The following is a 24,236-nucleotide window of genomic DNA, read 5'->3' as shown; positions in this document are numbered from 1 at the left end:
TGACTGACAGGGGCATTCACCAATCCTAGTTCAGTAAACCCGGAAACCGGGATTCCTCGCACAGAGGGACAAGAGATGCAACCAATCACCTCCAACGTTCCGCAAACCCGCCCCCCTTCAGCTGAGTGACAGGCGCTCCGGCCACTCCACCTCCCCAATTCGCACAGGCCCCGCCCTCGTGACTCTGGGTAACAGGAGCTCCGGCCAATCCGCTTCCGGGCTTCCCGCCTCTCTCAGTCTGAGTGACATCAGCACTGGCCAATCGGCTTCCCCATTGCTCGGAAACCCGCCCCTTAATCTGATTGAAAGACGCTGTAACCAATCGCCTTACGGACTACTCGAGATCCCGCCTCCCTCACTATGACTCGGAGGCGCTTTGACCAATCGCCTTTCAGTTTCTCCAGAAATCGGTATTCAGGCTCGGAGTGACATGAGCGCGAACCAATCGCCTTCTAAGCTTCATGAAACCCGCCTCCCTCAGTCTAAGGGCCCAATCGCCTCCCCGATGCCAAGAACACCGGCTTCTTCTCTGATTGACAGTTATAGCGACCAATCGACAGTCCCTCCCCGGAACCGCCTCCCTCAATGTAAATGACAGCCACACCGACCAATCGGCTTCCCCATTCCCCGGAACCCCGCAGCCTTCACCCAGAGTGACAGGAGCTCTGGCCAATCCGTTTCCGGGGCCCGCGAACCCCGCCCTTCAATCTGAATGAAAGGCTCTTCGGCCAATTGGTTTACCAATTCCCCTGTGGGCCGCACCTTCACTCTGATTGACAGGCGCTTTGACCAATCGGTTTTCGGACTCCCCGGAAACCGGTTTTCATCACTCAAAGTGACGTGTGGTCTAACCAATCACCTTCCAAGGATCTGGAATCCCGCCTCTCTCATGCAGAGTGACAGGATCTGCGACCAATCGGCTTCTCCATTCCCCAAAATCCCGCCTCCCTCACTCAGTGACAGACACAAACAACATGTTGAGTTTCTGCTTGGAATCTTGGAATCCCGACAGCACAGAAAGAGGCCATTCGGCCCATCGAGACTGCACCGACCACAATCCCACCCAATCCTTACCCCCATATCCCGACATATTTACCCACTAATCCCTCTAACCTACACATCCCAGGACACTAAGGGCAACTTTAGCATAGCCAATCAACCTAACCCGCACATCTTTGGACTCTGGGAGGAAACCGGAGCACCCGGAGGAAACCCACGCAGACACGAGGAGAATGTGCAAACTCCACACAGTGACCCAAGCCGGGAATCAAGCCCAGGTCCCTGGAGCTGTGAAGCAGCAGTGCTAACCACTGTGCTACCGCGCCGCCCTCTCTGTGTCCTGGGATCAGAGGGATTCACATCAGGGAGACATTACTGTCCCCTTCTTGGATTTAATGATGAACTGTGGAATCTTTGAGAAAAACTGTTTCTCTTCCAGTGATTCTCAGATTGTTTTGTTTGAAGAATCATTTTACAAATGTAACCATGGAGCCCCCAATGTAAATTATAATTCTATATAATAACCACAACATGAACAGGTTCCATCAGTTTACAGCTGGCAGGAGGCAGGGAGACGGTGTGAAAATATGGGATGGATCTGTTAGTGACCTTTAATCCCGCAGATTGTCAGCGGCGCCACGTTTTTCCTGATATTCAATCCCGGACTGAAGATGGGAAAGATTCTCTCAGTGAAAATGTGGGTGAAAGTGTGGAGATGGGACATGTTGTCCGCATTGTAAAATGACACCTGTCCACCCTCATAGTCCAGGAAAACCCCGATCTTCCAGGGATTTACACTCAGGGTGAGGGGGGTCGGTGAGGGGGAGGTGAAGGCAAAATAACCTCTTCCGGGAAGCAGCCTCACAATCCAGAATCCGGACTCAGGTCTCAGGTCGATTCTCCCTTTCCTCTTCACAGACTCTCGGGCCACACCCAGCATCCACGCTGTCTTCTCCCCCACCTCCACCTCCCAGTAATGTCTCCCTGATGTGAATCCCTCTGATCCCAGGACACAGAGACCGGAATCAAATCTCTCCGGGCTGTCAGGGAGCGGCTGCCATTCATCTCCGAGTCTCACACTGGTCCGGTCCTCAGACAGGATGAGCTGGGGATTCGCTGTGTTGGGATCCAGAGTCAGAGGGGCTGGAGCTGGGGGAAAGTTAAAATAACACAGTCAGTGATTTAGAGAGAGCCGGTGGGGAGGGGAGAGAGTGTGAGGAGTGAGGAAGAGAGGAGAGAGGTTTGTGAGGGGGAGGGGAGAATGAGGGGTGGGGGAGAAACAGCAGAAATGTGATGGGTTCATGGAGCAAGAGGGAGGGGAGAGGAGTGGGAAGAGAGCAGAAAGGAGAGGCAGGGAAGAGAGTGAGTGACTAGAGAGATAGGGAGGGGGAATGAGAAGATAGGTGGAGGGGTGCAGTTGGGAAGAGAGTGGGAAGGTGCTGAGGGAGCGTGGGTGGAGAGCAGGGACAGGGAGCAGGAGGGACAAATGAGTGCCTGGCAGGGAGATGGGGTGGTTGTGGGGAATGGGAGAGAGATTGCGGGACAGATTGAGTTTCAAGTTTATTAGTGTCACAAGTAGGCTTACATTAACACTGCAATGAAGTTAGTGTGAAAATCCCCAAGTTGCCACACTCCGACGCCTTTTCAAGAACACTGAGGGAGAATTTACCATGGCCAATGCACCTAACCAGCACGTCTTTCGAACTGCGGGAGAAAACCGGAAGACCTGGAGGGAACCCACACAGATGTGGGGGAGAATGTGTAGACTCCGCACAGACAGTGATCCAAGCCGGGAATCGAAACCGAGTCCCTGGCACTGTGAGGCAGCAATGCTAACCACTGTGCCACCGTGCCACCCAAGGTAAGAAGAAGAGAGGAATTAAAGAGGGAGAGACAAAGGGAGAGTGGGAGGTGAGTGAGGGAGGGAAAAAGGGGAGAGAGAATGTACGTGGAAAGAAGTTTGGGAGCAGAAGTGGGGGGTATGTGAGTAGAGGACAGGGAGTGGAAGGAGAGAGATGGCGGGGTTGGGGAGGGAGAATTTGAGAGGGAAGACAGACTGTGAGAAGAAGAGTGGGAGGGAAGGTCAAGGTTGAGGAGAGAGGGAGAGGGGACAGAGGTGGAGGAGACAAAACTGGAGAGAGTGGGTGGGAGGTGATATCTGTGAAGCATCGTGTAGATGTCACTGTACAGATTGTACACAATCCGAGTCTGTAAAATATCACACAAAAAATCAATTCCAAGGACAAAAGAATTCGGAACAGGAGTAGGCCATTCGGCCCCTCGAGCCTGCTCTGCCACTCAACAAGATCATGACTGATCTGATTGAATATTGTCAGTGCTCCGGCCTCTACTGCTCACTGGGGTAGAGAATTCCAACACAAATCACCCTCTGACAGAAAACAAAATCTCATTTCTGTATTAAATGGGAGATTGCTCATTTTCAAACTGTCCATTGTACAAGACGCCATCGCAAGCGAAACATCCACTCAGCATCAATCCTGTCGAGTCCTCTCAGTGTCTTCTATGTTTCAATAAGATCACCTCTCATTCTCCTAAACTCCAATGGGTATAGGCCAAACCTGCTCAGGCTTTCATGATAACATAACCGCCTTCATCCCAGGAATCAGTCTCTAATTCAATGGTAATTTCTTCTATTATCTATATTAATCATTTGGATGAGGGAAGTGAATGTACTATTGCTAAGTTTGAGGATGACACAAAAATAGGTGGGAAGGCAAGTGGTGAGGATGACAGAGTCTACAGAGGGATAAAAAAAATTTCGGTGTGTGGGTGAAAGCTTGACAAATGAAAAGTAATGCAGGAAAATGTGATGTTATGCACATTGGTGGGAAGAATAAAGGAGCTGGATATTATTTAAATAGAGAAAGACTGCTGAAAGCTGCAGCACAGAGGGATTTGGGATCCTTGAGTATAAATCACAAAAAGCTGGCATGCAAGTTCAGCAAGTGTTTGGGGAGACAAATGGAATATTGACCTTTATGGAAAAGGGAATGGAGTATGAAAATAGGGAGGTCTTGCTAGAACTGTACAAGTGACTAGTTAGACCACATCTGGAACACAGTCTTCATCCCCTTACCTCAGAAAAGACATACCAGCATTAGAGGCAGTCCAGAGAAAGTTCATTAGATTGATTCCAAATATGGAGGGATATTTTTATGATTCGAGGTTAAGTAGGATGGGCCTGTATTCATTGGAGTTTAGAAGAATGAGAGGCGACCTTATACATACATATAGGATTCTCAGGGGGCTTGACAGCGTAGATGCTGAGCGGTTGTTTCCCTTTGTGGGAGAGTCCAGGACCAAAGGGCATATTCTCAGAGCAAAGGGTTGTCCATTTAAGACAGAGATGAGGAGGAATTTCTTCTCTCAGAGGTAGTGAATCTTTACCACAGAGAGCTGTAGAGGTTGGCTCATATGTTCAGGGCTGAGATAGACAGATTTTAAATCTGTAATGGAATCGGGGTTATGGAAATAAGGTGGGAAAATGAAGTTGGAGGATTATCACATCAGACCAGTCCTGATCTCATTGAATGGCAGAGCAGACTCAATGAGCCGAATGGCCTACCTCTGTTCTTGTGTCTTATGATCTCATGATCTGATGTAAGGAGATCAAAATAGTGCACATTACTCCAAATGCAGCCTCACTAAGGCCCTGTACCCTTGCAGGCACAATTTTTATACTTGATTCTCCTTCCAATAAACTCCAACATCCCATTTATATTCCTAATTACTTGCAGACTAACATTTTGTGATTTGTACACCAGGACATCCAGATCCCTCTCTACCCAAGAGTTCTGCAGTTTCTCTTGGAATGATACCAGACCAGGCCCCAAATATGTTACAATATTGGATGAGGCTGCATATTTCGTTATGTTCAGAATAAAAACAATCAATGATTTTTGGTGCACAGAGCAAATTTGAAATCCCAGTTACGAAAGAAGGGTATAAAGCCATAGGTTCCATAATTTGAAAGAAACACAATAATTTTAGAGGCAGCATCAGGGCACAATGGTTAGCACTGCTGCCTCACAACTCCAGGGACATGGGTTCAATTCCAGCCTTGGGTCACTGGGGCACTGTCTGCGTTGAGTTCTCCTTGTGTCTGCGTGGGTTTCCTCCGGGTGCGCTGGTTTCCTCCTCACTCCAAAGATGTGCGGGTTAGGTGGATTGGCCATGTTTAATTGCCCCTCAGTTTTTGTGTGTGAGTGTGTGCCCTGTGCTGGACTGGTGTCCCGTTCTGGGTGTACCCTGCTTAACGCCTAGTGCCTGTCGGGATAGGCTCTGACTCCCCAGGACCCTGAATTAGAGTAAGCGGTGAAGTGAGGAATAATTTTTCTATTAAAGAGTCAATAAAGCAAACAATTAATGCTATATAATGTATACATAAATAATGAACGAGGTAAGCATGAATCAACAGGAAATCCTAATTACTCACTGAAAGGATGAAGCCATAAGATTCCATAATTTGAAAGAAACACAATAATTTTAGAGGTGGCACAGTGGTGCATTGGTTAAGTTACTACCTCACAGCTCCAGGCACTGGTTTCACACACACCTCAAACCTCATGTTAGATGACATGACCAAGGCAGAACACACAGACTTTCTCAATAATCTGTTCAAATGTCAATGATCACCATTAAAAACCTCCCATAGATAATGGAGGATCAGGTGACTGGCATTAATGAGGAACTACAAGATGCTCTTATGCTTATAAGAATAGTAGAAATAGAGAAATGAATGAGATTCGAAGTAAATAAATTTCCCCAGACCTGGTGGTCTCTGTCTCAGATGCTGAAAGTAGTGACTGGAGAGAAAGTAGATGCATTGGTGGTTATCTTTCAAAATTCTACAGACTCTGGAATTGTTCCTGCAGATTGGAAGGTGCAAATGTAACTCCAATGTTTCAGAAAGAAGGGAGAGAATATGGGGAATGAAAAACTTGTTAGCCCGACATTAGTCAGAGGGAAAATGCTAGAATCTGTAACAAATGATGTAATAACTGAACACTGAGAAAATACTGGTGAATTTGGGCGCAGTCAATGGGGATTTATGAAAGGGAATCAGTTTCACAAACTGGTTGGAGATTTTGAAGAATGTAATAGCAGAATAGATAAGGTGTAACTGGTGGATCTGGTGTACTGAGATTTTCAGAAAGCTTTTAGTAAGATCCCACACAAAAGGTTAGTAAATAACTTTAGGGCAGATGAAATTTGGTGGAATGTACTAGCATGCAGTACATGCCAGTATATGTACATGGGAACTGATTAACACACAGAAAAGAGAGAGTAGGGATAAATGCTCATTTTGAGGTGAGCAGCCTGTTACTAGTGGGGAAACACAAAGATCAGTGCTTGGGTCTCAGCTATTCACAATCTACATCAAAGAGGGCTTCCAAGGATCTCCACCCTTTCACCGTGCTCCAGATATGGTCCCATTAATATCCTATATAACGAAAGCAGTATCTCGACACCTGCCTGACATCATTCGATCTCACTGTGAACACTTGGGATAAAACAGGAATTCTAATTTAACGGCTGCGGAAAGGCACTTCGGGGGGGATCTGCACACTGAGGTAATATGGGCTGAGGTTAGAAATAGGAAAGGAGCGGTCACGTTGTTAGGAGTTTACTATAGGCCCCCAAATAGTAATAGAGATGTGGAGGAAGAAATTGCTAAGCAGATTATGGATATGTGTGGGGGTCACAGGGTAGTTGTCATGGGGGACTTTAACTTTCCAAATATTGATTGGAACCTTTGTAGGTCAAATAGTTTGGATGGGGCAGTTTTTGTGCAGTGTGTGCAGGAGGGTTTCCTGACACAATATGTGGATAGGCCGACAAGAGGTGAGGCCACATTGGATTTGGTACTGGGAAATGAACCGGGCCAAGTGTTAGATTTGGTTGTGGGAGAGCACTTTGGAGATAGTGACCACAATTCGGTGTCTTTTGTTATTGCAATGGAGAGGGATAGGGCCGTACGGCAGGGCAAGGTTTACAATTGGGGGAGAGGTAATTATGATGCAATAAGGCAAGAATTAGGGGGCATAAGTTGGGAACAGAAACTGTCAGAGAAAGGAACTGATGAAAAGTGGAACTTTTTCAAGGAACAAATACTGGATGTCCTTGATAGGTATGTCCCTGTCAGGCAGGGAGGAAATGGCCGAGTGAGGGAACCATGGTTCACGAAAGAGGTGGAATGTCTTGTGAAAAGGAAGAGGGAAGCTTATGTAGGGATGAGGAAACAACGTTCAGATGGCTCGATTGAGGGTTACAAGTTAGCAAGGAATGAGCTGAAAAAGGGGCTTAGGAGAGCTGGGAGGGGACACGAGAAGTCCTTGGCGGGTCGGATCAAGGAAAACCACAAGGCTTTTTACTCTTATGTGAGGAATAAAAGAATGACCAGGGTGAGGTTAGGGCCGGTCAAAGACAGTAGTGGGAACTTGTGTATGGAGTCAGTAGAGATAGAAGAGGTGATGAATGAATACTTTTCTTCAGTGTTCACCAAGGAGAGGGGCCATGTTTTTGAGGAAGAGAAAGTGTTACAGGCTAACAGGCTGGAGGAAATAGATGTTCGGAGGGAGGATGTCCTGGCAGTTTTGAATAAACTGAAGGTCGATAAGTCCCCTGGGCCTGATGAAATGTATCCTAGGATTCTTTGGGAGGCAAGGGATGAGATTGCAGAGCCTTTGGCTTTGATCTTTGGGTCCTCGCTGTCCGCAGGGATGGTGCCAGAGGACTGGAGAATGGCGAATGTTGTTCCTCTGTTTAAGAAAGGGAATAAAAATGACCATGGTAATTATAGACCGGTTCGTCTTACTTCGGTGGTTGGTAAATTGATGGAAAAGGTCCTTAGAGATAGGATTTACGACCATTTAGAAAGATGCGGATTAATCCGGGATAGTCAGCACGGATTCGTGAAGGGCAAGTCGTGCCTCACAAATTTGATTGAATTTTTTGAGGAGGTAACTAAGTGTGTTGATGAAGGTAGGGCAGTTGATGTCATGTACATGAATTTTAGTAAGGCGTTTGATAAGGTCCCCCATGGTCGGCTCATGATGAAAGTGAGGAGGTGTGGGATAGAGGGAAAGTTGGCCGATTGGATAGGTAACTGGCTGTCTGATCGAAGACAGAGGGTGGTGGTCGATGGAAAATTTTCGGATTGGAGGCAGGTTGCTAGCGGAGTGCCGCAGGGATCAGTGCTTGGTCCTCTGCTCTTTGTGATTTTTATTAATGACTTAGAGGAGGGGGCTGAAGGGTGGATCAGTAAATTTGCTGATGACACCAAGATTGGTGGAGTAGTGGATGAGGTGGAGGGCTGTTGGAGGCTGCAAAGAGACATAGATAGGATGCAAAGCTGGGCTGAAAAATGGCAAATGGAGTTTAACCCTGATAAATGTGAGGTGATTCATTTTGGTAGGACTAATTTAAATGTGGATTACAGGGTCAAAGGTAGAGTTCTGAAGTCTGTGGAGGAACAGAGAGATCTTGGGGTCCATATCCAGAGATCTCTAAAGGTTGCCACTCAAGTGGATAGAGCTGTGAAGAAGGCCTATAGCGTGTTAGCTTTTATTAACAGGGGGTTGGAGTTTAAGAGCCGTGGGGTTATGCTGCAACTGTACAGGACCTTGGTGAGACCACATTTGGAGTATTGTGTGCAGTTCTGGTCACCTCACTATAAGAAGGATGTGGAAGCGCTGGAAAGAGTGCAGAGGAGATTTACCAGGATGCTGCCTGGTTTAGAGGGTAGGTCTTATGAGGAAAGGTTGAGGGAGCTAGGGCTGTTCTCTCTGGAGCGGAGGAGGCTGAGGGGAGACTTAATAGAGGTTTATAAAATGATGAAGGGGATGGATAGAGTGAACGTTCAAAGACTATTTCCTCAGGTGGATGGAGCTATTACAAGGGGGCATAACTATAGGGTTTGTGGTGGGAGATACAGGAAGGATATCAGAGGTAGGTTCTTTACGCAGAGAGTGGTTGGGGTGTGGAATGGACTGCCTGCAGTGATAGTGGAGTCAGACAGTTTAGGAACATTTAAGCGGTTATTGGATAGGCACATGGAGCACACCAGGATGATAGGGAGTGGGATAGCTTGATCTTGGTTTCAGATAAAGCTCAGCACAACATCGTGGGCCGAAGGGCCAGTTCTGTACTGTACTGTTCTATGTTCTATGTTCTATCCTGGAATGGGCAGGACCTGGCCTCGAGTGGGTGAATCTGCGCGGCACTCTGTCTACTGGGCTGCCAAAGACATTGTGCAGCTTGGGGTCTTTTACCATTTTCATCATGAGACTGGATGTGACACACAGTTTGCTGTTGGCACTGCTGGATCGTCCAGCTATATCGAGGATGTTCATGTCACTGTCCAGAGTGACCGGCCTGGAATTCACCAGCAGCAGTGTGAGCTGCTGAAGGATGGCCGGTCACTTGCTGTTTTGAGCTGGGGTGTACACAGTGAATAACCAGAGCGGAGCATTCTTGTACAATACGTCTGATATGAGGAGGTGACTGCCCATCACCTCCACAACATCAGAGATGGTGAAGTTCCCTCTCCACAGCAGAATATCCAGGCTGCAGGAACAGGAATCATGTCCTCCTGATCAGATCAATCAGACCACCATCATGACCATGGACTGTAAGTGCTGAGGTGTGGCATCTCACACTCCTGTAGAAATGACAGGTCAGCTGTGATATTGTCAAGGTATCCCAAGACCAAAACACAACTTGTAAATTTAACACTGATCTTTGGATAAATGCCTGTCCTTTACCAGACCCATTGTCTGTGATAGTTCCAGCTCTTTGGGGAGCTCTTGCATACCCATAGTGTCCACAAACATTCTCACTATTGCTGGGCTCAGAAAGCCATCCTGGTCCAGTCAGCAAGTGTTGTTCAATCAGGGTGACATTGTGGACTCGGGGAGAGAGAGAGGTGGGGGTTGGGGTCAGGGAACCAGAGGTGTTTGGGCTGTCCGTAAGGGGTGTCTGAGGAGGGAGGTGACTACACCGGAGTGATCCTAAAGGAAGTAGCTACACAGATATTAGATATTGTAATTTTCCAAAAATCCTTTCTGATTCTGAAGACGTATCGGAGGATTGGAAAGCTGCCAATGTGACACCGCTATATTTAGAGGGAAGGAGGCAAAAGGCAGGTAACTATCGGCCGATTAACCTAACATCTATTGTTGGAAAAATGTTGGAATCAATTAAGGATGTAATAGGGGCACAGTTATAAAATCATAATCTAATCAGGCTGAGTCAGCACGGATTCATGAAAGGGAAATCACGTCCGAAGAATTTATTACAGTTTTTTGAGAAGATCTAAAGCAGTTGGACAGAGGGGAACCAGTGAATGTGTTGTATTTTGACTTCCAGAAGGCATTTGACAAGATACTTCACAGGAGGTTAAGTCATAAGATGGTTAAGTCCATGGTGTTGGAAGTAGTATATTGGCATGGATAGAGAATTGTCAAAGGGACAGGGAACAGCAATTGGGGATAAGGGGTTCATTTTCAGGTTGGCAACCTCTAATTAGTGGGGTTCCACAGGGATCAGTGCTGGGACCGCAACTGTTTATAATATATATACATGACTTGGATGAAGGGAGCAAATGTACTGTATGAACTTGATGAAGGAGCAACTCTCCGAAAGCTCGTGATACCAAATAAACCTGTTGGACTTTAACCTGGTGTTGTGAGATTTCTTAGTGTGACTTGCACGAAGGAAGAAAATGTACTGTAGACAAATTTGCAGATGACAAAAATAGGTGGAAAGGCAAGTTGCGAGAGGGAAACAGTTTGCAGAGAGATCTTGATATGTTAAGTAAGTGAGCAAAAAGTTGGCAAATGGAGCAGAATGTGGGAAAATGTGAAGTTGTTCAATTTGGAAGGGAGAACAAATGAAGAGAGTATTATTTAAATGGAGAAAAATGGAAGAAAGTTGTAACACAAAGGGACTTGCGGGTTCTTGTGCACGGAATACGGAAAGCTAGCACACAGCGGCAGCAGGAAATCAGGATGGTTAATGGAATGTTGGGCCTTATTGCAAGAGGGATGGAGTATAAGCGCAGGGAAATCTTGCTGCTACTGTACAAGGTACTAGTGAGACCATATCTGGAGCACTGTGAGCAGTTTTGGTTCCCCTTATTTAAGGAAAGTTATTATTCCATTGGAGGCAGTTCAGGGAAAGCTCACCAGGATGATCCCCGGTACGGGGGGATTGTCATGAGGAAAGTTAAAACAATTTGGGACTCTACTCATTGGAATTTAGAAGAATGAAATGTAATCCCAATGAAACATAGAGGATTATTAAGGGGCCTGACAGGGTAAATGCTGAGAGGATGTTCCCCCTCATGGGAGAGTCTAGGACCAGAGGGCATAGTCTCAGAAAAAGAGGCATCAGCTTAAGATTAAGATGAAGAGGAATTTCTTCTCTCAGAGGGTAACGAATCTCTGGAATTCTTAACTGCAGAAAGTTATAGATTCTGAGTCGATCAGCATGTCCAAGGCTGAGATAGACAGATTATTAATCAGAGAGGGAATCATGGGTTATGGTGTTAAGGTGGGAAAGTGGAGTTGAGGGTGTGAGCCTTTGGAACACCTTGCCACAGAGAGCTGTGGGGACAGAGTCCTTGTGTATATATAAGGCTGAGATAGATAGATTCTTGATCAGGAATAGAAACAAGGGCTTTGGGGAAAGGGCAGGAAAGTGGATGTGAGGAATGTCAGCTCAGCCAGGATCCTATTGAATGGCAGAGCAGGCTTGAGGGGCTGAATGGCCTACTCCTGTTCCTATTTCAAGTGCTCTCATGGAGATGGCGACACCTTTTCATTTTTAACTATAGATTAAGAATCAAAATCGGATGTGATACTAACCTTCAATAAGTTATACTGACTTGTGTAACTTGTAGAAGTCATCTTGGACTGGGTGTTGTGCAATGAGAAAGGCAATCTAGTTGTGAGAGAACCCTTGGGGACGAGTGACCATAATATGGTAGAATTCTTTGTCAAGGTGGATAGTGATGTCGTTAATTCTGAGACCAGGGTCCTGAATCTCAATAAAGGTAACTATGATGGTATGAGGCATGAATTGGCCATGATGGACTGGGAAACATTACTGAAAGTAAAGACAGTGGACAGGCAATGGCAAGCATTTAAAGAACAAATAGGTGAACTCCAGAAGTTGTTTATTCCTGTTTGGTACAGGAGTGATAAGGGAATTGTGCCCAAATCATGGCTTACAAGGGACATTAGAGATAGTATCAGATTCAAGTAAGATGCATACAAATTGGCAAGAAAAAGCAATAGGCCTGAGGATTGGGAGCCGTTTAAAATTCAGCAAAGGAGGACCAAGAGATTGATTAAGAAGGGTAAAATAGACTATGGGAGTAAGCTAACGGGGAACATAAAACTGACTGTAAAAGTTTCTATAGGTTTGTGACGAGAAAAAGATTCACAAAAATGAATGTAGGCCCAGCTGTGAGGGGGATGAAGAGATGCTTCAGCATGATTTGGACAGGCTGAGTGTGTGGGCATATGATTGGCAGATGCAGTATAATGTGGATAAATGCGCAGTTATCCACTTTGGTAGCAATAATAGGAAGACAGATTATTACTTGAGTGGGTGTAAATTGAGAGAGGCGGATACTCAGTGAGACCTTGATGTCCTCGTACATTAGTTGCTGAATGTAAGCGTGCAGGTACAGCAGGCAGTAAAGAAGCCAAATGTAACTGGTTTGATGAGTAAGTTTGTGAACGACACAAAGGTTGGTGGATTTGCAGATAGAGGTGAGGACCATCAGAGGATGCAGCAGGCTATAGATCGGTTGGAGTCTTGGGCGGAGAGGTGGCAGCTGAAGTTTAATCCGGACAAATATGAGGTAATGTATTTTGGAAGGTCTAATACAGATAGGAAATATACAGTAAATGGCAGAACCCTTAAGAGTATTGATAGGCAGAGGGATCTGGGTGTACAGGTACACAGGTCACTGAAAGTTGCAATGCAGGTGGAGAAGGTAGTCAAGAAGGCATATGGCATGCTTGCCTTCATTGGCTGGGGCATTGAGTTTAAAAATTGGCTTTATTGAACTTTAGTTAGGCTGCACTTGGAATATAGTGTTCAATTCTGGTCGCCACACTACCAGAAGGATGTGGAGACTTTGGAGAGGGTACAGAAAATATTTGCCAGGATGTTTCCTGGTATGGAGGGCATTAGATATGACGAGAGGTTGGAGAAGCTTGATTGGTTCTCACTGGAACGACGGAGTTTGAGGGGCGACCTGATAGATTATGAGAGGCATAGACAGAGTGGATAGTCAGAAGCTTTTTCCCAGGGTGGAAGAGTCAATTACGAGGGGGCATAAGTTTAAGGTGCAAAGGACAAGGTTTATCGGAGATGTACGAGGCAAGTTTTTTACACAGAGGGTGGTAGGTGCCTGGAACTCCCTGCCGGGGGAGGTAGTGGAAGCAGATATGATCGTGGCTTTTAAGGGGCGCCTGGACAAATACATGAGGAATGGAGAGATATGGTCCCCGGAAGGGTAGGGGATTTTAGTTCAGTCGGGCAGCATGGTCGATGCAGGCTTGGAGGGCTGATGGGCCTGTTCCTGTGCTGTAATTTTCTTTGTTCTTTGAGATGTTGGCCTTTATTGCGAGAGGATTGAGTGTCGGAATAGGAATGTTTTGCTGCAATTGTATACGGCATTGGTGAGGCCACACCTGGAGTATTGTGTGCAGTTCTGGTGTCCTTATCTGAGGAAGGATGTCCTTGCTATAGAGGGAGTACAGCAAAGGTTTACCAGGCTGATTCCTGCGATGGAAGGTCTGCCATATGAGGAGAGACTACGTCGGTTAGGATTATATTCACTGGAGTTTAGAAGGGTGAGAGGGGATCTCATAGAAACTTATAAAATTCTAACAGGGTCAGACAGGGTAGATTCATAAAGAATGTTCCCAATCCTGAAGGAATCCAGAACGAGGGGTCATAATTTGAGGGCAAGGGGTAAACCTTTTAGAACTGAGGTGAGGAGAAATTTCTTCACCCAGAGTGTGGTGAATCAGTAGAATTCACTACCAGTGAATGTAGTTGAGGCCAAAATGTTGTGTGATTTCAAGAAGAAATTAGATATAGATCTTGAGGCTAATGGATCAAGGGATATGGGGAGAAGGAGGATCAGGATATTGAATTTGATGATCAGGCATGGTCAAAATAAAAAGCAGAGCATGTTAGAAGGGCCAAATGGCCTACACCTGCTTCTCGTTTCTATGTAAACGAGAGAACTATCTGGAGTGGCAGTTATCTGTCAATCACCTGAAAGCAGTTGGTTCATGAGTGTTAATCAGTGCAGCAGGAAGTAAAACTCGCAAGTGACTCATCAGAGAGTCGATAAGTAAGACCCACCTTTCAAAATGCACGGCCAGTAATAGGTGCATGAGACAGGTGACTGCGCTGGACTGGAATGGAGACTGAGTGAGCAGCGAATTAGGTTCATGCGGGAATGAAATGCACAGGGGAAAGAAATGTGGTTATCATTGGAATTATTCTAAGTTAATTAAGTGAGTAATTTAATTAAATTTAACTGGATAACATGAGGAACAATGCAAGACAGGTGTTATGTTGCAGCTGAGGAATGTGTGATTTTGGACGTCCAGGTGTTCCATGACAAACACATTTGCAGAAAGTGTAAGCAGCTGGAGGACCTCCAGATCAGAATTAGTGAGTTAGAGGCTGAACTGCAGACACTGCACAATGTAAGGGAATGGGAGAAATAGCTGGACAATTTGTTCCGGAATATGGTCACACCTCTGAGAATAGGGCCATCTGTTTTGGTCAGCAGTGAGTGACAGGAGGATGTGACCGAGAGTGAGACAGGTAAAGGGACTGAGCAGAGAGTAATGGAGGAGCCTCAGACTTTGCAGTTGTTGAAAAGATTTGAGGTGTTTACAATCTGTGTGGATGAAAGCAAAGGCTGCAAAGTGAATGAGCTGTCTAACCATGGCACCATGATACAGGAAGCCTATCAAGTGGGGGATAACAAACAGGAATGTGGTGGCACTCGGGGACAATATAGTGTCGGACACAGATACTGTTCTCTGCAGCAAAAGCGAGAGCCCAGACAGCTGTGTTGCTTGACCAGTACCAGGATTCAGAGCATGTGCTCAGAGCTGGAGAGGAATTTTCATTGTAAGTGGGAGGATCCAGTTGGCATGGTCTGTGTAGGTACCAAAGACATAGACAGGACAAACAAAGAACATTGTCCTGGTCCACTCCACTAATGTTCAATCAGGGTGATATTGTGGGCTGGGTGGGAACACTGAGGTTGGAGGGAAGTGGTCACGCAAGCAGGGATATTTGGGATATCTGTAAAGGGCATCGTCACCATGAGAGGCTCGGTACCAATTAAGAAGCAGAACCTCAAAGGTAATAATCTCTGGATCATTACCTGAGCTACATGTAAACTGGCAGAGGGAAAATGAGCTGACAAAGATGAATGCTCAAAGGCTGGTGTCTGGATCATGGGCATTGGCACCAGTATTGGGGATAGTGGGGTTGTTTTGATTTGATTTATTATTGTCACATTTATACTGTGAAAAATATTGTTTCTTGCAGGCTGCACAGATGAAACAGACTGTTCATAGAGTACATATGAGAGAAGGAAAGGATAGGATACAGATAGGGTGAAGAGAAAGACCAGCTTAATATATGAAACCACCAATCAAAAGTCTGATGGCACCTAAAAAGAGGGCAAGGAAGAAGCTGTTCTTGAGTTGGTTGGTACGTGTTCTCAGACTTTTGTATCTTCTTCCCGACGGAAGAAGGTGGAAGAGAGTATGTCTGGGGTGCACGGGGTCCTTGATTATGCTGGCTGCTTTTACTGAGGCAGCGGGAAGTGCAGACGGAGTTAATGGATTGGGGGGGGGGGTTGGTTTGCATGATGGATTAGGCTACATTTGTAGTTTCTTGCAGTCTTGGTAGAGCAGGATCCATACCAAGCTGTGATACAACCAGAAAGAATGCTTTCTATGGTGCATCTGTAAAGGTTGGTGAGAGTCCTGGTGGTCATGCCGAATCTCCTCAGCCTCCTGAGAAAGTAGAGGTGTTGGTGGACTTTCTGAACTATAGCGTTGGCATGGAGGGACCAGGACAGGTTGTTGGTGATCTGAACACCTTGAAACCTGAAGCTCTGGACCATTCCCACTTCCTCACTGTTGTTGTAGACAGGGGCATGTCCTCTATTACGTTTCCTGAAGTCGATGACTCTCGTTTGTTTTACTGACATTGAGGGAGATTATTGTCGTCACACCATTTTACCAGATTCTCTATCTCTTTCCTGTAGCCCGTCTCATCGTTGTTTGAGATCTGACCCACTATGGTCGTGTCATCAGCAAACTTGAAAATCGAGCTGGAGGGGAATTTGGCCACGTGGTCATAGGTGTATAGGGAGTATCGTAGGGGGCTGAGAACACAGCCTTATGGAGCACTGGAGTTGAGGATGATCGTTGAGGAAATGTCGTTCCCTATCCTTACTGATTGTGGCCTGTACGAAAGGAAGTCTAGGATCCAGTTGCAGAGGGAGGAGCCAAGCCATAGGCCACGGAGTTTGGAGATGAGTTTTGTCGGAATAATGGTGTTGAAGGCTGAGCTGTAGTAAATGAATAGGAGTCTGACATCGGTGTCTTTGTTATCTAGGTGATCCAGGTTTGAGTGCAGGGCCAGGGAGATGGCGTCTGCTGTGGACCTGTTGCGGTGATAAGTGAACTATCATGGATCCAGGCAATCTGGGAGGCCGGAATTGATTTGTGTCATGACTAAACTTTCAAAGCATTTCATAATGATGGATGTTAGGGCCACCGAATGGCAGTCAAGTTAAAGTTTATTTATTAGTCACAAGTAACGCTTACATTGACACTGCAATGAAGTTACTGTGAAATTCCCCATGTCGCCACAGTCCAGCACCTGTTCGGGTCAATGCACCTAACCAGCGCGTCTTTCAGAATGTGGGAGGAAACCAGAGCACCCGGGGGAAACCCACACGAACACAGGGAGAATGTGCAAACTCCACACAGACAGTGACCCACGCCGGGAATCGAACCCAGGTCCCTGGCGCTGTGACGCAGCAGTGCTAACCAGTGCTACCTTGCTGCTCCGCACACTGCTTGATTGTTGGGACAGTCTGGAGTGAGTGTTCGAGCAAATTGCATAACTCGGGAAGTAAAGAGGGCTTTAAACTAAACTTGGAGGGTGAAGAATCCACCTTGCGTATATGTGGTAAATCCAGGGGTAGATTCAAGGCAAGAAACCATCATAATAATATGGGAAATGAGGATCATAGAATAGCAGGAATAGACAAAGAGATAAAACCTAAGAATACACCAATAGTCAAGACTCGATGGTACAAAGATAATAAAACCATAAAACTAAAAGCTGTGTATGTGAATGTACACAACATTCATAACAAAGTAAACACATTGATAACACACATTGAAGTAAATGAATATGATCTGATAACTTTACAGAGACATTGCTGCAGCAGGAAAGGATACCATTTAATGACATTTAAGAAGGATAGAAAGCTCGGTAAAGGTGGAGGGGTTGCACTGTTTATCAAGGACCTCATTGGTGCAATAGCTGGAGATGACCTCGGTTCAGGAGATCCGGATATAAAATTGGTTTGGAGATGAGGAATAGGAGGGGAAAGAAGTCAATAGTGGGAGTGGTCTACAATCCTCGCAACAGTAGCCACAATGTGGGTCACAGATGAAAAGACAGTAATAATCATGGGCGATTTTAATCTAAATATAAACCGGAAAAATCAGGCTGTAGTTTCCTGGATGGGGAGTTCACAGAATTCTTTCGAGAAAGTTTCTCACAGCAGAACGTTCTGGAACTAACCAGAGAGTAGGTTATATTAGACTTGGCTTTGTGCACTGTGACAGGAATAATGAGTGAATTCAGAGTGAAGGCAGCACTAGGTAGCAGCAACTACAATATGATTGAATTTGAAATCCAGTTTGAAAGGGAAAAGAGAGGATCTAAGATCGGTATTTTAAACTTGAATCGGAGCAACTATCTGGTCATGAAAGCTAAGCTAGTTGTAGTGAACTGGGTCCCCAGGCTTGGGGATATATCGATAGAGAAGCAATGGCAGATATTTAAGACGATATTTCAGAATATTCGGAATAAATATATTCCTACTGGACAGAAAATCCCCAATGGGAGGATCCACCATCTGTGGTTCACGAAAGAAGTTAAAGAAAGGCTCAAATTCATGGAAAAAGCTGATAACTGAGCAAAGATGAATGGCAGGTCAGATGACTGATCAGAATGTAAAGAATGGCAGAGATCAAAACCCCCACAATAATGTAGCAGCAGCAAAATAGGTACCCAGTGTCCCCACACTAAACATAAGGAGAAGTCACATTGTCTGTACAAACTGGAGACATTTGATATAACTGGAGACTGAATACAATCTTGATCTTCCATTGCATGGTGATGCCCCACCCAGACGAACAATCCATATAATGGTTTAATCCCTGGTCTTAAAGGGACCACTGGAAACTCCATTGGAAATGAAGTAAGGAGTTTATTTGCTCTGTTTCCTGCCTAATATTTATACCGGAAACAACATCATCAAAACAGAAAACTTCATCATTATCACAATGCTGTTCCTGTGATCTTGTTGTTTGGAAATTGGTTTTCTCATTTTCTACACTCTCGTCAAAATTATTTCACTGGTTCTGAAGTGTTTAGGCTCACACTGCAGGAATGAAGGGAGCTTTTGATGATTTCTCTGCAACCAGGAGGTGAGTTATTTTTCTTACTGCTGCTCACTGCTCCTTTCTCTCTCTCACCCCCGCTGTATATTCATGAGGATTTCTTGTCCCCTGTTCCCTCCTCAGGAACGACAGAACCTTTTCCCACACTGCAAACCAGTGGGAAACTGGACAGTGATACTGTTCTGAAGATCAGCCCTCAGAATGGATTGGGCCTCTGATCAAATTCATAGAGTGAGCGGTGGGTTCACTGGTTCACTACCTCAATGGACTCGCTCAAAAAACTCAACCTCACTCGATCCAAACTGCCCTGTCACCCTCCCTATTCTAGATTTAAAAGCTATACCTACTTTGATCTAAACTCTGTGACCGTGTTCAACATGTGGATGTTTTTAACCTCCCTTTCATTCTGAACCTTGAACATTTCAATAAGATCACCACACTCCCTCTCTTATCCAGTGCAGACTCGCAGTTTCTGCAGTCCCTCCTCTTGATTAATGTGTCCAATTTCACCAAACAGATTATCTGTCATTTATCACTTGCTCTCTAATGCCTGTGTGTCTTCCTGAGAAATGATAAAAAAATGTTTCTCAGAATGACAGACGAGACCAGTCCAGTCTCCGAGAGAAATTCCATTTCACATCCTGAGATTGGTGCTCTATTCCTCTGGTTATACAGATCCCTTCACTGCTTTGACACACAGCGCTGATGGCTTCCGACACTTACCCAGAGGAACCCACAGAAAGAGAAATATGTGAATGGGGAGACTCCAGGTATCAACAACCGGAAATGTGAGTATTTAATCTGGATCTTTGGAGCCCATTCAATATATTTACAACTGGATTTATCACCAGGAAAATTAATATGAGATTTACCGGGGTTAATGAAGTTTATCATTTCTCTCCATGCTCTGTACTGTAAAAGGTCTTTGTACTTCCTGATAGACAGGGCGGCAGCAGATACTGAGAGTTTGTGATTCTCATCACCAATCCTGTTAATGGTAAAAATGATGCTATGAATTTGTCTTTGTTAGAAGATTTTAGAACCTATTTAAATGGTCAAGTTTTCAACATTTTGATGATAGAGAAAATGTACAAAGTGAAATGTTAATCTTGTTTCTCTAACTGAGAAAGGAATAACTTTTAAATTCAAGGGCAGAGAATGGAAACAGCCATGTCTTGAAAAAGGTTCAAAACCTGATAACAGCCATCACACACTGCAGGAAGTGATTAACATTTAGCCTGTCCGCTTGCTGTATTATAAACAAAGTTTGTAGAACAAAGACAAAGGCTGAAAACATCCCAAAGCTGAATATCCAATTCTGCAATCCCTGGGCCCACAACTCTCCCAGAATCCTGCGCTCCTCTACTTCCGGCACCTTGAACATCTCTGATTTCAGTCACTCCCCCATTGGGAGCTGGACCTTCAGCTGCCGAGGTCCTGAGCTCTGGAATTCCCTCTCTGATCCTCTCTATCTTTCTAATTCTCTTTCTTCCTTTAAGACACTCTCTGAAATCCATCTCCGTCATCCAGATTAATATTTCCTTATTTGGCTCTGTGTCAATTTACTTTATAACGCTCCTGTGAAACTCCTTAGGATATTAATTTCCAATAAAGGCACTATATAAATACAAGTGTTGTGGTTGTTCATGCCACAGAGCCAGTTTGTATTTCGCATAAAATTAGAATCCGTTCCCCCCTTTCATGTGAGACTTTCTCGGGTTGGTCAGGCTCCATGCAGGGACATGGGTGACCCACTCCTTGGAAACATGGACCGTGCGATTCTCAGGGTCAGTGGGAAGGTCACAGACACTAACAGCCAACATCGGGCAAGTGATCACTTCCGGCCTGGGAACCAGATTGTATTATTTACACTTCCCGGTTATTTATTACAATATGGCAGAACAGTTCTGTAAAATCACTGTAATAAAGTGAGTTATCATAAAGCTCTCGTCAGTGTGTATACGCGGAGCTTATCATTTCCTGCAGTGTGTGATGTCTTGGGAACTAATGACCAACCATTTTAAGTTGTGACAACAAACAATAAATAAATACATAATAACACTTCACTGAGTTTATTCACCAAACTGCAGAGTTTCAGTAAAGAACATGTCCTACCTTCTCTCCCGACAAGCTTCCTCCTGAAAGAAATGAATCAGGAACAGTGAGGGTGACAGTAACAGATTTCAGGAGCAGTTCGACAGGCTGGTGAAATGAGCAGACTCAGAGCAGATGAGATTTCACACGGAAATGTAAAGTGATGCATTTTGGAAGGAAGATTGTGGAGAGTCAAATAAACTGGAATTGAACATCAGTCCCGCTCACAGACACAGTGACCCTCACACACCGTACCAGACACACCCACACACTCACAACATGGAACTGGAACTGGATATCAGTCCTGCTGACAGACAGTGGGGGTTATTCTCCAGCCCACTGCGATGCTCCAGCAATGCAACAGGCTGGGGGACATCAGTGGAGGTTGTTTAGCGGGCTCCCCGCTCGGCGCCACGGCCTCCACGCATCTGCCAGACGAAGATTTGTGGTGTCATCAGCTCCGCCGAGCTGATTTCCAGATTAAAATTGCTATTTACATCTAATTAGTGGGTCCGGGATTAGAGTCTCCGGACCCGCTATTGTGTCTCCCCCTGCCAGGAGTGGTTCACTCCAGCGGGTTTTACAACAGCTCCCACTAACGGGGAGCAGGCGGCTCGACCCCACCAGAAGGAACAGAGGCCATGGAGGCCCCCACAGGGGGTCGGGGGTAAGGGGTGTGCACCCTGGGCAGTGCCAGCTTGGCAGCGCCAGCCTGGCCCCCTGTCAATGCCCAAGGGGCAAAGTGGCAATGCCCACTGGGCATCGAGCAGTGCCAATGGGGCGGGTCAGAGGGGGCAGGGCAATGAGGGTGGGGCCTTTTGTCAGGGCGATCGGTGGGAGTGGGTGGGGAGGTGCGTGAGTCCCACTGCCACTCTGCGCAGGGATCGGTGGCAGAGGAAGGGAAGAGGGTGATCAGGACTGGCCATCCAGGTTGGGGGGTTGGGGACTGGCGGGATTGGTGTTCAGGGAGATCGGTGCGGACAGGGCAGTTGGCGGAAGGGGCGGGGAAGAGACATCGGCGCATGCCCGGAGAGGTCCCGGAGGCCAGCAATCAGGGAATAAGGGGGGTCGAAGGGACAGGGATGCGGGGTCGCGGGGCTGGCCAGCGATCTCCGCTCTGACAGATCGGTGCATGTGCAGTTTCCCACTCAGCGCTATGCTGCCGGCCTCTCCAACGGGAATGGGGCCCGCTCCCTGATTTTCAGCGTGAATCTCGCTGAGGCGATTCATTTTGAAAATCCCACTACAAAAAACCCAGCGGGAGTTACTCCAGTTTTTACGCAAATTCAGCACTTCGAATTGTTTTGGGACAATCGGCCCCAGTGACTCTCACACACCGTACCAGACACACCCACACACTCACAACATGGAACTGGATTACAATGGGAGCTCCAGGAGGAAATTAAACACGGAAATAATCACAAAGCAAGTGTGAAGATCAAGAAAACTCATTCTTAGGAGGTCACAGGTATTCCCGGGAATCTGCAGACAGTGTGGGAGACGTTCGATCCGAGACTACAGGAAAACCGTTCAGGAAGAGACACAAAATTCTGTTCAATTCGGTTCGTATTTTTCAGTAAATCCTATATTAATTTCACAGTTACCATCAGTTATTTAGTGACTGTGAAGTTTCCCTGAACTGAGCCGCAATATATTCCCTCACCTTCAGAAATATCAACTCGTCTTTTTGCTCCATCTGTTTCTGCAACTTTGAGAGTTTCTCCTCAATAGAATTTAAATTCTCCTGAATCTCTCGAAGGTTTCTCTCAATTGATTCCAGAATCCTCTCCTCTTCTTCCCTGAGATCTCTGAGTAAACGCTGCTCTTTCTCAGTGAGAATCTGGTGCATTTTAGTGAACTCGGATGTGATGTGGGTCTGCAGACTGCTCGACTGTTCCTACCCAATGAAATGTGAAACATAATTAATGTCCCCTGATAAAGGGAACAAAACTAACCGAGATCCCAGAAAATCAGCACAGGGAGACCTTACCCTAACTTCAGAAATCTTCCCTTTCTGTTTCTGTTCCGTTTCCAGAACCGCCGATTTCTTCTCTGTGAGAGAAACTAAGGAAGATTTCAGCTGATCCTGGGATTGGGAGAGAAAATCACAGAATGAAAGTGCTGGATGTTGAAAATGTGATCAAACTATCAGGTAAATAATATTTCCCTTTTACCTTGTAGATTTCAACAGCTTCATCGATAGGCAGGAAGCGGTGATCTCTGTGTTCCCGCGAATCTCTACAAATCAGACAGATCAATTTCTTGTCAGTTTCACAAAACAGCTTCAGTTCTTCCTGATGTTTCTCACAGTGAAGTTTACTTTTCTTCTCTTTCGGATGCAGCTTTATTTGTCGAGCTTTCTCGGCCAGATTCGCTAAGGCCCGATTTATCCTGAGGTTTCTTTCCGGAAACTCCTCTCTACATTCCGGACAGGAGTTTATCTCCTTCTTTTCCCAACACTGGGTGATACAGGAGCGGCAGAAGTTGTGTCCACAATCCAGTGAAACTGGATCAGTGAAGAAATCGAGACAAATGGGACAAATTGTCTCCTCGGTCAAACTCTGGAGCTGTTGTCTGGAAGCCATGGTCATTCTCAGCACTTCCTGATTCAAACCGCTTTCAGTTTCGATGTTCCTGCACATCCTCAGTTCAGCTGTTTCCCGATAAAGTTCACTGCATCACTCAGGGAATTATTACTACAGAGTGGGTCATGTCCTCTCCACTTTCACACTGGAGATAAAAACTGGCGCGGTCTGAAGGATAACGGAGGGGAACCATTGAACTCTGTCGGCGGCGGGTTGGGCTCCCGGGGATGTTGCCAATGGAAAGAGAGAGAGAGATTTGGAGAGATAGAATGGGGAGAAGAGGTGGAGATGGGAGGGATCGAGATTTCATCGCATTTTTCTTCAGTCTGAACCCACTGCCGATTAAAACCACTCTGGTGAAACTCGGTGTGAAATCCGGATCCAGAAACTGAATTGTGTTCATCACTGCAGCCGCTCACATTAAAACATCAAATACCATAAGTGTCAAGGAGACATTTTACACAGCAGGTATCGGGAAGATATTTCGCGGGTTCGATCTGTGAAGTTTGGTTTATTTTCTCGAAAGAAAAACTTGCGGTTTTATAAATGTTTATGAATCCCTCCCGGGGACCCGGACCCAGAGAAACATCAACTGGTGACGGAGCAAAAACAGAAAATGCTGGAAAATCTCAGCAGGTCTGACAGCATCTGTGGAGAGAGAACAGAGCTAACGTTTCGAGTCTGGATGTCTCTTCGTCAGATTCCAGCATCCGCAGTAATTTGCTGATGAGGGAACTTGATGATGATCTGGAATCTCTCCTCCAATATT

The 24,236-nt window shown here is 45.8% G+C and overlaps 1 protein-coding gene across 1 annotated transcript in view; it reads right to left on the bottom strand.

The window, feature by feature from the left end:
• Positions 1–1,588: 1,588 nt before the first annotated feature.
• LOC144497631 (uncharacterized) overlaps positions 1,589–24,236 on the bottom strand; it is a 73,974-nt gene continuing 51,326 nt past the window's right edge. The window contains exons 9-14 of the mRNA XM_078219073.1: positions 23,057–23,535; positions 22,873–22,968; positions 22,546–22,779; positions 20,904–20,926; positions 19,661–19,776; positions 1,589–2,148 (exon numbers count right to left, since the gene is read on the bottom strand). Of these exons, the coding sequence (XP_078075199.1) occupies positions 1,601–2,148; positions 19,661–19,776; positions 20,904–20,926; positions 22,546–22,779; positions 22,873–22,968; positions 23,057–23,535 (1,496 nt within the window). The 3' untranslated portion in view covers positions 1,589–1,600. The remainder of the gene's footprint in view (positions 2,149–19,660; positions 19,777–20,903; positions 20,927–22,545; positions 22,780–22,872; positions 22,969–23,056; positions 23,536–24,236) is intronic.

The sequence above is a fragment of the Mustelus asterias genome, chromosome 8 (genome assembly GCF_964213995.1).
Source record: "Mustelus asterias chromosome 8, sMusAst1.hap1.1, whole genome shotgun sequence".
Taxonomy (NCBI): domain Eukaryota; kingdom Metazoa; phylum Chordata; class Chondrichthyes; order Carcharhiniformes; family Triakidae; genus Mustelus; species Mustelus asterias.
The sequence above is the reverse complement of the archived record's forward strand: the minus strand, read 5'-3'. Positions and strand labels throughout refer to the sequence as shown.